This window comes from Onychostoma macrolepis, chromosome 15 (genome assembly GCF_012432095.1).
Source record: "Onychostoma macrolepis isolate SWU-2019 chromosome 15, ASM1243209v1, whole genome shotgun sequence".
Taxonomy (NCBI): domain Eukaryota; kingdom Metazoa; phylum Chordata; class Actinopteri; order Cypriniformes; family Cyprinidae; genus Onychostoma; species Onychostoma macrolepis.
The window spans coordinates 31,087,224-31,101,288 of NC_081169.1; the positions used below are offsets into that span (position 1 = coordinate 31,087,224).

Below are 14,065 nucleotides of genomic sequence, written 5' to 3' on the forward strand. Positions count from 1 at the left end.
GTGAGTCTCAGATGTTCCTCAGAGTTTCTCCTTTTGTTTATTACAAGAAAATACAAAAACAATGGAAATATAAGACGATCCTAAAGAACAGCACAGATCAAGATTTACAGTATATCTAAATACAAAACTCCTGTTGAAAAACAGAAAACAATGGCTTTGTTTTAAGGCACTTAGCCTACGTTTATGAATATAAGATTTGCCCAAAATGAAAATATTATTCAGTAAAACTTGAGTGTCTTCCATTATTAAACCAAAAAATATATCATTTTTAGAAAACTGAGAAGACGGCTTGATTGAAACTCAAGTGTATCAGACCTGAAGACTGCTGATTAAACAATACAATATCAACATCACAAAAGGTGCAATTATTGTGATCAGTATTAAATCTATATCTAAGAAGCTCTAAAGATGTGTAGAGATCATTAAAGAGTGTAGAGTGTGCTCCTGGAGCCGATCCTCAGAGTCTCGCAGGTGTTTGTGGTCTTCAGTTTCTGCGCCGGAAGTCAAAAGTAGATCTTTGATCTGCAGCTTCTGCTCTTATTGATCTGAGTCTGTGTGTAAGCGCATGAAAATACTGATAAAACACACACAGAGAGTCATATTCAGCGCTGATGAGCGGATCCGGCCTGTTCCGACGCAGATCTTAGCTTCGGCCTGTACTGATTTTAATGTTGAGCTTTTAGTTTAGTTAATGTTAGAGTGAGTTAAAGTTTCCGAGCGTGAGCTCCTCAGTGTTTATTACAGATGATGTGGATGAAGCGTCGTGTCGGTTTCTGACTTCCGGTTCATGCAGTCTTTGCTCGGCGCGTCTCAGATCATCTGCAGCTTCAGGTCTGTGAACACTTCATCTTACACTTACTTTAACTAACGTTTCATTTTAATGTTTTAATTAAATAACTTTTGTTTGGAGTTTCATTTTATATTAATAAATCGATTTTTTTGTTAACATATAAGGTCTAATTCGTTTTTCATTTATAAAATGAATTTATGACTATACTTTTGTTCATTGTTAATTCATATTTATTCATACTACATTAATTTATACAATTTCAGATGTCACTTGTATTAGCAGATGAAGAAATTAACATTAACCAAATGGAGTATACGCTTTAAAAGTTTGTTATTGTTGGTTCAGGATGCCTAAATTAAGATATCTGTATATGAACAAACATTAAACGAACTGAATGTTATTTTAAAGTGTTATTAAATGTAATCAGAAGCAGTGTTTCAGAGCTGAAGGTCTCTGTTTTTTACGAATGCAACATTTGTGTCGTTTCAGCATGTGAAAGCAAACTTTTTTTGTTATATGTTTGTTATATTTTGTTATGTTCTGTGCTGTAGTTGGGTGGAGGTCAGACGTTGAGCTTTTGTTAGAGTTGTAGTTGATGTTGAAGATGTTTGAGATGATGGCGTCTCTGACGCTCACGCCACAAAATGGAGGAGAGCGAGTTCAGACTCACTGTCTTTATTTACAGGCAGAAGATATTAATAATAATAACAGCTCACTGAGAGATGGACAGACGTGTGCTTGTGTTGTTCTGTCTGCTGACGGCTGTGAGATCAGACAGTAAGAGTCTTCTTCAGTGTTTCAAACTGCACTGGACTATATTTGCTTTTTCAGAATCATATTAGTATGTTGATCTTGAAATATGTTGTATGATCTGATCTGATCTTAACTTTGCAGATTCTAAGCCAGAAATCAAAGTTAATAAAAATAAACTGGAATGTGCTACTGGTGTATTTGATAAAGAACCAGCGTCACTGGAGGAATATGGATTTTACACCTACACTTGCACATCGAACAAGAAGGAGGATTGTCCTGAAGCTGATCACTGTGCCAAACAAAAAATTACAGTAAAAATCCTGAGTGAGTGAAGCTTCCCATGTACACGACGGAGCGTTTATATATATATATATATATATATGTATGTATATTGCAAATTGTACACAACAAGACATGGAACATCCAACAACATAAGGCTAAATTATATGAATAATCAACATATATAATAATTATTACACACAACGAAGAGAGGAAAAAACACAAGGAGCAAGAATCAATAGAAGAAGTACAAAAAGACACCAATTAAAAATACATTAAAATAATAAATATTTTGAGATAGAGAGGCAAAGAGTTTCTATTTAGTTTTTCTTTTTTTAAAGTACTTAAAGCTCTGAAATCTTTTCACAAACTCAAAAAAAAAAATATATATTTTAAAGAAGGGCTTACATTTTTTTCCATTTGCATGTATAAATATGATATTTACCCAACAATAAAACAAAGTTGATAACATCATAAAAAAGAGAATTTAAATCATACTTAAAAAAGAAGATATCTTGCAAAACAAATGAAGGAATTGTTTCCATTTTTACTGATAACTGGCTATTAATATCAGACCAGAATTCAAAAGTAAAAGAATAGGTGATCGAGTGTTTCAGGAACAGAAGAGCAAAAAGAACACGGGTCCACCTCAAAATTAAATCTTTTCTGTATAAAATTGCTAAAACAGGGTAAATCCTAAACATAATCCTGTAACGTGTCTCCTTTACCCTCAGAGCAACTGAAAGATAAAAGCTTTATCCCAGAAAATAGCACTGGTAATCCCAAGTGATAATACATTTAAATTCTCTGTAAATAAGTTTATTATTATACACTCACTATTGAAGAGATCTACATTACATATTTTATAGAAGGAAGAGAAACTACAGGCCTACATACACATCCACTGAGACACGGAGTCTCTCTCTCTCTGATGTGTGTGTGTGTGTGTGTGTGTGTCTGCAGACAGTGAGAATCTGATCCAGCTGGACAGCATGTTGTCTCTGGCCAGTGTTGTCTTCAGCAATATACTTGTGACCACTCTGATTGGATGGGCTGTTTACACCATCTGCGCTCAACCCCCGACCAGAAGCAGCTATCAGGGGAATAAAGGTGCGTCACGATCATAATCACGATCAATATCAGTGAATCAGGAATCACTGGTTCATCTGTCTGTGTTTCTCTCTTCAGCCTCTGACAGACAGGCTCTGATCAACAATCACACTCCATCAGGAGGAGACACGTACCAGGTACCAGCGGCAGAAACACTTTCTTGAAATATTATTGAACTATATACAGTCATTGCCAAAAATATTGGCACCCTTGGTAAATATGATCAAAGAAGGCTATGAAAATTAATCTGCATTGTTAATGCTTTTGATCTTTTATTTAAAAAATTCACGAAAATCTAACCTTTCATTGGATAATAAGAATTTAAAATGGGGGGAAATATCATTATGAAATAAATGTTTTTCTCTAATACACATTGGCTACAATTAACGGCACCCTTTTATTCAATACTTTTTGAAACCTCCATTTGCCAGTTTAACAGCTCTAAATGTTCTCCTATAATGCCTGATGAGGTTAGAGACACCTGACGAGAGATCAGAGACCATTCCTTCATCCAGAATCACTCCAGACCCTTTAGATTCACAGCTTCTTCTCTTCAGTTCACTCATGTTCTACAGGGTTCAGGTCAGAGGACTGGAATGACCAGCAGAAGCTTGGTTTTGTGCTCAGTGACCCATTTTGTGTTGTTTTGAGGTTTGTGTTTGGATTATTGTACGGTTGGAAGATCCAAACATGGCCCATTATAAGATTTCTAACAGAGTCAGTCACTTATTGATTTTTTATCTGTTGGTATTTGATAGAATCCATGATGCCATGCGTCTAAACAAGATGTCCAGGACCTCCAGCAGAAATATAGGCCCACAACATCAAAAATACAGCAGTATATTTCATTGTACACATGGGGTACTTTTTAAACCCATCTTGAGTGTTTGCTGCTAAAAAGCTCATTTTTAGTTTCATCTGATCATAGAAGCCAGTCCCATCTGAAGCTCCAGTCGTGTCTGATACTGAATATGCTGGAGTTTGTTTTTGGATGAGTGAGGAGAATTTTTCTTGAAAGCCTCCCGAACAATGCTGTTTGAAAATATATATTTTTGAAGGTTTTCTGACCCCGAGACTCAACTATTTTCTGCAATTCTCCAGCTGTGGTCCTTGGAGAGTGTTTAGCCACTCAAACTCTCCTCCTCACCGTGCATTAGGACGATATAGACACACGTCCTCTTCCAGGCAGTTTCCTAACATTTTATGTTGATTGGAAATTCTTAATTATTGCCCTGATGGTGGAAATGGGAATTTTCACTGCTCTAGCTCTTTTCTTAAAGCCACTTCACTAATTTGTGAAGCTCAATTATCTTTTGCTGCACATCAGAAACATATTCTTTGGTTTTTCTCATTGTGATGATGATTAAAGGAATTTGGGCTTTGTTTTCCCTCCTATTTATATTTCTGTGAAACAGGAAGCCATGGCTGGATAATTTCATGTTCATAATCACCCTGGAGTGCTCAAAAATGTGAATATGAATGGAATATACTTCAGAGATATGGTATTCATAAGAATTTCTAGGGGTGCCAATAATTGTGTCCAACGTGTATTTGAGAAAAACATTTATTTCATAATGATATTTCCCCCCATTTTAAATTCTTATTATCCAATGAAAAGTTAGATTTTTGTGATTTGTTTTAAATTAAAGATCAAAAGGATTAATAATGCAGGTTTATTTTCACAGCCGCCTTTGATCATATTTACCAAGGGTGCCGATATTTTTGCCCATGACTGTATGTGACCCTGAACCACAAAACCAGTCATGAGGGTCAATTTTGTGATCATCTGAAATCTGAATGAATAATCTTTCCATTGATGTATGGTTTGTTGGACAATATTTGTCTGAGATACAACTATTTGAAAATCTGGAATCTGAGGGTGCAAAAAAATCTAAATATTGAGAAAATCATCTTTAAAGTTGTTCAAATGAAGTTCTTAGCAATGCATATTACTAATCAAAAATTAAGTTTTGATATATTTATGGTAGGACATTTACAAATATGATCTTTACTTAATATCCTAATGATTTTTGACATAAAAGAAAAATGTATAATTTTGAGCCATACAATGTATTGTTGGCTATTGCTACAAATATAGCTGTGCTGCTTATGACTGCTTCTGGGCTGCAGGGACACATATTATATATATTTGGATGCTTTGGATAAAAGCGTCTGCTAAATGACTAACTGTAAATGTAATATGTACTGTATATGTCATTCTGTACTATTTTAAGTATTTTTATTTTGGAGTTTGAGAGTGTAAGGGGGTCTGCGAAAACATTAAAAAAGTTATAGTGTAAAAATGTAAATAATAATAATAGTAATAATAACAATAAATAAGTTAAAATATATTTCATTCTGCTTTCCAAGTACTGGTTTGAAATTATACATTGTTTATGTTTATAATTGTTTTATTCTATTTAAAGTCTAATTTGTGTTTCTGATAATGGTAGGTAGAAAAAAAATGACATTATAGTTTTAATATATTAATAGAAACTAAAGATAATCCAGATGATATTTTACAGAAATGCAAATCCAAAAAAACAAAAACAAATTTTTTACAGTATAAATTGGGTCTGTATACATAAAAAAAAAAATAAAAACATAAAAATACATCATATTAAAGGCATGAGTTCAGGTTAAATGCAGATAATTAATGTTGGTAATTACACTGGTTCATGTATCATCTGTGTGATTGTGACGAGTGTAACGTGTGTTTGTATGTTGTTTAGCGGCTGAACACACGTACGGACGAGTACAGCACTCTACACGCGCAGCGCAAAAACAAGAACAAGCAGTCCGTCTGACCCGGAGATATTAGCAGAAGAAACCCGTCTCCTCACAAAACTGTTCAGCTTTACATCTGTCCTTTCATTTCTTGTTCCTGTAAATGTAGGGGTTTGTCGCTTGTGTTGATGCTTCAAATAAATAAAGTCTGTCTTTACTATTAGCGGCGCTGTCGATTCTTTAAAGATTCATCGCAGAACAAAGGATTTTATTTGAGTTTTTGATGATCTCTAGACTGTGTTTCTCTGTTTCTTATTAAAACTCTTCTAACAGCGTCTGTGTGGATAAACCCGATCATTTAGCATCGCTTCGGCACAAAAAACATTCAGTGAAAACATCTTTCAAATGAAATGAACTCTTTTCTGACTCAGACACAAACGCAGCTAAACTCAATGAAGCTACAGGCCTTTTACATGCTCTTTACAATCCTGATTAACTAGAGTTCAACACAAACTCTATTCCTACAGTAATACCAGAGAGAAATATAACACAAATCTAAACAATGACACACTCTTAAAACTGAACGCCTACAGTGTTTAACTTCATTCTTATTTCTACAAAACTGAGGAATAATGTTGTGCTGTAATGAAAACATGAAACATTTACATTTAAAAAGTGACCTAAATATTGAGAGGTGTTTTAGTGATTTTAAGAAAGGAAATGTTCAGACGTGCTGACGATTAGCTCAAACTAATGAATAAATGAAGCTGTTTACAGTAAATATGACTGTAATGCAGGTACAGCCGTACAGAAACTATAGTGAATGTTAACTTTAAAGGGATCAATCTTTAAAAAAAATATATCATTCTGTCATTATGTTTTCATGTAGTTGCAAATCTGTAGGACTTCTGAGAAACAGCTCACTTTGAGAGGTGAACATTTGATTCCCAACATTCTTCAAAATATCTTCTATTGCGTTTCCACAGAAGAAAGTAAGTCATACAGGTTTGAACAACATGAGGGGAATAAATGATGAGTTTTGGGTGAACGATCACTAAATGAACGATCAGTAACTCCAGCATAAGAGCGCTGAACAAGCATCTGTAACTCCTGCTAACTACAAAACACAGCCTTAATAAAATGTGTAAATTATAAGTGTGTGTGTGTGTCATAGGTTTAGTGTGTATGTGTAGATCCTGTCTACAGAGATCTCAGAGCTCAGTTTTAATCATCCGTTTATGTCTTTGATTGTTTATTATTAGTTACTGGCTCGTTTCTGGTAATTTTTCTCTGTGGTTTCCGTTCAGCGCCGAGAAAAGCAGCAAACCACCAACAGCACAATATCAACACTCACATCAACCTCACACACACGTACTGTATACACACACACACACACACACACATTTGTGAAAAGTGGGGACATCCCATAGGTGTAATGGTTTTTATACTGTACTTACTGTATGTGCTATTGTCCTACACCAACCCTACACCTAAACCTACCCCTTACAGGAGACTGTCTGCTATTTCAGATTTTCAATACACTCCATTCTGTGTGATTTATACGCGCGCACACACACGTACTGTATATATACACACATGTTCTGTTTTGCTCTGTTCTGGTTTAGTTTTCTGTTCCTGTTTGCCTGAGTTTTCTACAACCCGAATTCCGGAAATGTTGGGACGTTTTTTAAAATTTGAATAAAATGAAAACTAAAAGACTTTAAAATCACGTGAGCCAATATTTTATTCACAATAGAACATAGAGAACATAACAAATGTTTAAACTGAGACATCTTACACTTTTATTCAGTAAATGAGCTCATTTCAAATTTGATGCCTGCTACAGGTCTCAAAAAAGTTGGCACGGGGGCAACAAAGGGCTGAAAAAGATAATTGCAAAGGCTTTGCAAATCTCATCATCTACAGTGCATAACTTCATCAAAAGATTCAGAGAAACTGGAGAAAGCTCTGTGCGTAAGCGACAAGGCCGAAGACCTTTGTTGTATGCCCGTGGTCTTCAGACCCTCAGATGACACTGCATCACTCATCAGCATGATTCTGTCATTCACATTACTAAATGGGCCCAGGAATACTTCCAGAAACCACTGTCAGTAAACAATCCGCCGTGCCATCTGCAGATGCCAACTAAAGCTCTGTCATGCAAAAAGAAGCCATATGTGAACATGGTCCAGAAGCGCCGTCGTGTCCTGTGGGCCAAGGCTCATTTAAAATGGACTGTTTCAAAGTGGAAAAGTGTTCTATGGTCAGACGAGTCCAAATTTGACATTATTGTTGGAAATCACGGACGCCGTGTCCTCCGGGCTAAAGAGGAGGGAGACCTTCCAGCGTGTTATCAGCGTTCAGTTCAAAAGCCAGCATCTCTGATGGTATGGGGGTGCATAAGTGCATACGGTATGGGCAGCTTGCATGTTTTGGAAGGCACTATGAATGCTGAAAGGTATATAAAGGTTTTAGAGCAACATATGCTCCCCTCCAGATGACGTGTATTTCAGCAGGACAATGCAAAACCACATACTGCAGCTATTACAACAGCATGGCTTCGTAGTAGAAGAGTCCGGTGCTGAATTGGCCTGCCTCCAGATCTCTCACCTATAGACAACATTTGGCGCATCATTAAATGAAAAATACATCAAAGACGACTACAAACTCTTCTGCAGCTGGAAACCTATATCAGGCAAGAATGGGACCAAATTCCAACTCCAAACCTCCAGAAACTCATAACCTCGATGCCCAGACGTCTTCAAACTGTTTTGAAAAGAAGAGGAGATGCTACACCATGGTAAACATGCCCCCGTCACAACTATTCTGAGACCTGTAACAGGCATCAAACTTGAAATGAGCTCATTTTGTGCATAAAATTTAAAAATTTCTCATTTGAAACATTTGTTATATTATCTATGTTCTGTTTTCAATAACATATTTGCTCATGTGATTTGAAATTCTTTTAATTTTCATTTTATTAAAAAAAACCCCCAAAAAACGTCCTAACATTTCTGGAATTCGGGTTGTAGTTTGTTTTCTTGGTTGTTAATTTGTCACCCACACCTGTTCTACCTTTCCTTGATTACACTCCTCTAGTATTTAAGCCCTGTGTTTCTTTCTGTTCCTTGTCTGCATTTTGATTTAGTTTGTTCTTGTTTCTGTGGTTGTGCATTTGCTCCTGCTGTCTGTCTCCTGTGTGTTCCTGTTGGATTGATCCTGCACCGTTACAATACACACACACGCACAAATACACACGCACACACGGGTATATACACTGTAAAAAAAAACTTAAAATTTTAAGGCAACCAGCTTCAGCAGATTTTTGAGTTTTCTCAACTTGTTGTTTTAAGCTACAACAAAAAATTGAGAATCTCCCACAAAAATAAGCTGCAAACTCAAAAATCTGCTGAAGCTGGTTGCCTTAAAAGTTTAAGTTGGCTCAACTTTTTTTTGGGGGTACACACCATTGTCTTGTGTGTATGCAGAGCACTGTGTGTGTGTGTGAATGTATTAATTTTATAAACTGTTCAAAAAGCACAAATCAACACTCAATTTTAACAAAATCTACTTTATTTTTCATGTTTCTTTTCTCAGTGCAGCAGTTGCATCATTAAAACCTCAATTTGGTTCGTTCAGCTGTTGATTTGACTAATCTGGTAACACTTTACAATACGGTGGCACTAATATGCATTAATTCATGCTTAACTAGTGCACAGATAATCACGAGTTAGTGTATAACTCATGAAGAAATAAACCATTTATTAATAATTACTGCATCAGCAACAAATGTACATTCTATATGATACATAGATTAAGTAATCAATAAATTGTTATTAGTGAAATGTGTCATAATGTATTAATTCCCTAATAACATATTATATTAACTAATATTGTAAATTCATGTGTTAATTACCACAGAACTATTAAATAATTGTTAAGTAATTGTGTCATTGCGGTTATGGATTTTGAAGTAGTTAATAGTTCTGTGCCTCAGCAAGTAAAGTCATAACACAATGATATCTTTGCAAATCATTAGCTATTGATTAATTAAAGCAGACAACTGCAAGTTGAAGTACATAGTTTTGACCCAATGTGGTAATTAACACATAAATTTACACTATTAGTTAATATAATATGTTATTAAGGAACTATACATTATGACACATTTAACTAATAACAATTTATTGATTACTTAATCTATGAATCATATAGAATGCTCATTAGTTGCTGATGCAGTAATCATTAATAAATGGTTTAGTTCTTGATGAGTTATAAATTATATAAACTAATGCTGTAAAAAGTGATAAGTTGTCTTAATAATTTTAAGCCAACGGGTTTCCTAAAAAAAATTTAAGTTAAGTAAATAATAATACAAATTTAAAAAAGTTAATTGAACTTGACAATTCACTTAACTTATTTTTTAAAATTATTATTTACTTAATAATTTTAAGGCAACGGGTTTCCTCAATTTTTTTAAAGTTAAGTCAACTTATCACTTTTTACAGTGTATTTGTGCACTCGTGTTATTTTCTAAGTCTAAAATGAATCATTCTTGTAAAATGAGACACTTGGAACATGAAAACTGTGTAAATAACAAGATTCTGAACACAAAAGAGTGAAATGACACAATCTCAGCAGAAAGCACAGATGCTGTTTCCATCATGAGTTTCCGATGTTTCATGAGCTGAACTTTCCACACACACACACACACACACACACACACACAGAGTTACCGTATAAAACAAAACACTGATCCGTGAGTCACAGTCTCATAAAACTCACATCAGCATCACTAATATATAAAGCTGTACAGTGGAAGAAATGTTTAAGAAGCATTATGAATCAGCGGCGTTTGATTTACAGTAATCCGGACGTCAGAACAGCATCTATTTATTGAGGCCTGCGTACAGAGCATTGCTGCTGCGCATCTTTGGATCCAGAGCCTGAGAAAACAACACAAACTATCAGACATTTACAGATAATCACCCAGAAAATCAGTTTAATTGATCAACGAGACACTTGAGCTTGTGTTCTGCAGTGAAGAACAGAGAAACATGCTTCACTGAATCTAGCGGATCTAGTGATGTTAACTAGGTTAGTAGTTGGTTTCTATGGGAACAGCTGTTACTATAGCAACACTGGATTACTGACCAATCACAGCGCACCTTCACTTCTACCTCATTCTGCGCTGATTAACAACTGAAAGACCGCTTAATAAAAACATTCAGTGTCACACAAAACACTTGTTTCGTCACACGTACCTCATAGTCCGGGTTTGGAGGTCGAGGAGGGTTTACTGATCGGGGATTTGATGCTGTGGATTAAAACACAATAAACCATGAAAATGTTTATTTATCATTTTTTATTTTTTCACTCATTAGAACACATTTCTCAACACTGAGGTCACTTTCTAAACGCTCCACACACTTCTTCTGCTCTGAAACTAATTCATGCAGCATTTACATCAAAACAACGTAAATCCTTATATTGTATATATATATATCCTAACTTATAAATCCTTTACGCTCCATGTTTTCATTACAGTGCAACATTTTCCCCTTTTATATAAATGATAATGAAATGAACACTGTATAGATGTCGATTTGTAATGTATACATGTAATATATATTCACTGTGGTATTATATTATGTCAAATATTTGAGTATGGTATTACTGCAGAAATATATCAGCTTTATTCAGTTTTGTGTTTTATGTGTTGAATCTAAGTTGGTTAGTTTTGTGTAAACTGTAGGTTGACTGAGTTTGGTGTATTTGTGTCTGAGTGAGATCTGAGATCATATATATTTTCTGTACCTTTCTTCTGTGTGCCGTCGCTGTTTCTGGCAGCACAGGTGTAGACGCAGAGAATAACTAGTCCTGTGATCAGTAAATCTCCGAATATAACGCCCCACGCCACCGTACCACTCAACTCATAGCAGTTCTCACACACTGACACACAGAAAGAGTGAGAGTTATTATTATTATGATGCTCATTCTGAGTGAAAAACAATGTTATTGTGATGAAAAGAAGTGAAGTTTCCTCACCTTTTACTTTGAGGTAGAACATGTGTTTTACATCACTATATTCACAGAAGTAGGATCCTTTTACTATTCCCTGTTCAGCTGAGACTTCGTACATCATCTTATTTTCTTTATCAATTGCTTTGTCGTCTTTCTTCCACGTTACTCCACCATCTTCACCTCCAGAGCAGGTCAAAATGACACTATATCCTGTGATCTGTAGTTCTTTGATAAAAACGACGGAAGACAAGATGAAATGAACAAACAAGAAGGAAGAATCGCTAAACATCATATGAAGCATGATCTGTAGTTTGTGGTGTTCCTCACCTTGACCCTGAGCTGGATCCACAGCCGCGGCGAGCAGCACGATCATCACGATCATCACGCTCAGGAGAAGCATGGTTCCTGGTGCTGTAACGTCCTGAAGTGAATGTGAACTGATCGCTCACGCGGCGTCTCTGTGTCTCTGAGCTTCTCTACAGGAAGAGGAAACCTCAAACGCCTTGCTATTGCCCTCATTCTCTCGTTCTGCTCGGTTTTATCTGCAGATCTGCTCCATTTCTCTGAGAAGCTCTTCAGGCTCCTCTATAACTTCATAAACTCATATATCTGAAATATACTATAAATACAAATCAAATCAGTTGCCATCTGCATCGTTCAGATCATTAAATCATGTTCTCACGATTGTTTACGACATGTGTCCCTGCAGCACAGAAGCAGTCATAAGCAGCACAGCTATATCTGCAGCAATAGCCAACAATACATTGTATGAGTCACAATTATACATTTCTCTTTTGTCAAAAATCATTAGGATATTAAGATCATGTTACATGAAGATATTTTGTACATTTCCTACCGTAAATATATCAAAGCTTCATTTTTGATTAGTAATATGCATTGCTAAGAACTTCATTTGAACAACTTTAAAGGAGATTTTCTCAATATTTAGATTTTTTTGCTCCCTCAGATTCCAGATTTTCAAATAGTTGTATCTCAGACAAATATTGTCCAACAAACCATACATCAATTATTCAGCTTTCAGATGATGCTTAAATCTCAATTTCAAAAACTGACTGGTTTTGTGGTTCAGGGTCATATATGAATATTTCTGTGAGATAATAATTCAACTCAAGTTTATCAGTATAGCGCTTTTCATGATGCAAATCGTTGCAAAGCAGCTTCACAGAAAATGAAAGTTTCTACATTATATTTAATAATAGCGTATCAGTGGTGACCATCTCAGGCTGATGTCCGTATGGCAGAAATGTACAGTAAAATCAAGCGGTCAGTTAGTGTCATGTAATCAGTGAACTCTATTAACAGCAATGATTATATGCTGCGATCAAACATAGCAACATTTGGTAATTCTGTATGTTGTCAGCATCATAAAACTGAATTTTATTTCTACTATGATCACAAAAAGCATTTGAGCACTACAATTATAATGTCATTCATTACACAGATACTGCATTAAAAAGAATAAATAAATGTATAAAGTGCTTTATACAGTGCTGATCGTGTGGAAGCAGCTTTACAGCGTCAGCAGGAGAATAGTTTGTCAATAAAGCAAGAGCACAATAATAAAGAGTGTTTTTCCCGCTGAAGTCATTTCATTGATGATTGAGTGATGTCATCTCTTCTAATAGTGTCAATCAATCAAGTTTACATCGATATCAGGCCAGTATACAGTAACTCAGAACTCTATATACAGTATACTTGAATGCACTAAAAAATACTTCAATACCAGCAAATACATTTGTAGTACATTCTTATTTTTGTGCTAAATTAAATGGTAAAAGTTATACACTATACATACACTAATTAAAATATATTCCCACATTAGTAGCACTTTAATACAATTGCAAAAGTATATTAAAACCACCGTAGAGTTAGTTTTCAAGGTTTGTGGTTTGAGTTCTTGTTAATTATCCAGGTTTGGTCTGTGTGTTTAAGCTCGTGTCCGTCTGGATTTATCTTCTGTGGATTTACTGAAGTCTGTTTATCTTCATCGATATCTTCGTGTGTTTAATAACTCTAACACATATAGGTTACTGAGCTATGAATGCACTAACAGCACATTGGATTATTCATTCATATGTGTTTAGATGTGTAACAAAATTCACAATTTAACAGTCGGTATACTTTCAGCATAAAGTACTTTTAATGTGGAACAAAAGTGCTACTGATGACAGTAATAGTGTATTTGATTGAACTATTTAAAGACACCATAAACATGTAGTTAAGTATATCATATAAAAGGAATGTTAACATAATTACAATACATTTTAAATTAATTATTTAATCTATAAAGATATGTGGGCTATACATTATGAATAAATTTTGTATATATATATATATATTCATTATATTTTGAATAATTAA

General features: G+C 35.0%; 1 protein-coding gene across 1 annotated transcript; it reads right to left on the bottom strand.

Moving 5' to 3' along the window:
* Nucleotides 1–9,210: 9,210 nt before the first annotated feature.
* LOC131520832 (T-cell surface glycoprotein CD3 epsilon chain-like) lies at nucleotides 9,211–12,140 on the bottom strand. Its single transcript, XM_058745340.1, has 5 exons — nucleotides 12,011–12,140; nucleotides 11,708–11,908; nucleotides 11,477–11,611; nucleotides 10,924–10,976; nucleotides 9,211–10,605 (listed from the first exon to the last, which is right to left on the bottom strand). Exons 1-5 carry the CDS (start codon nucleotides 12,081–12,083, stop codon nucleotides 10,549–10,551), a joined length of 519 nt encoding a protein of 172 aa, XP_058601323.1. The 5' UTR covers nucleotides 12,084–12,140; the 3' UTR covers nucleotides 9,211–10,548.
* Between the last annotated feature and the right edge of the window lie 1,925 nt (nucleotides 12,141–14,065).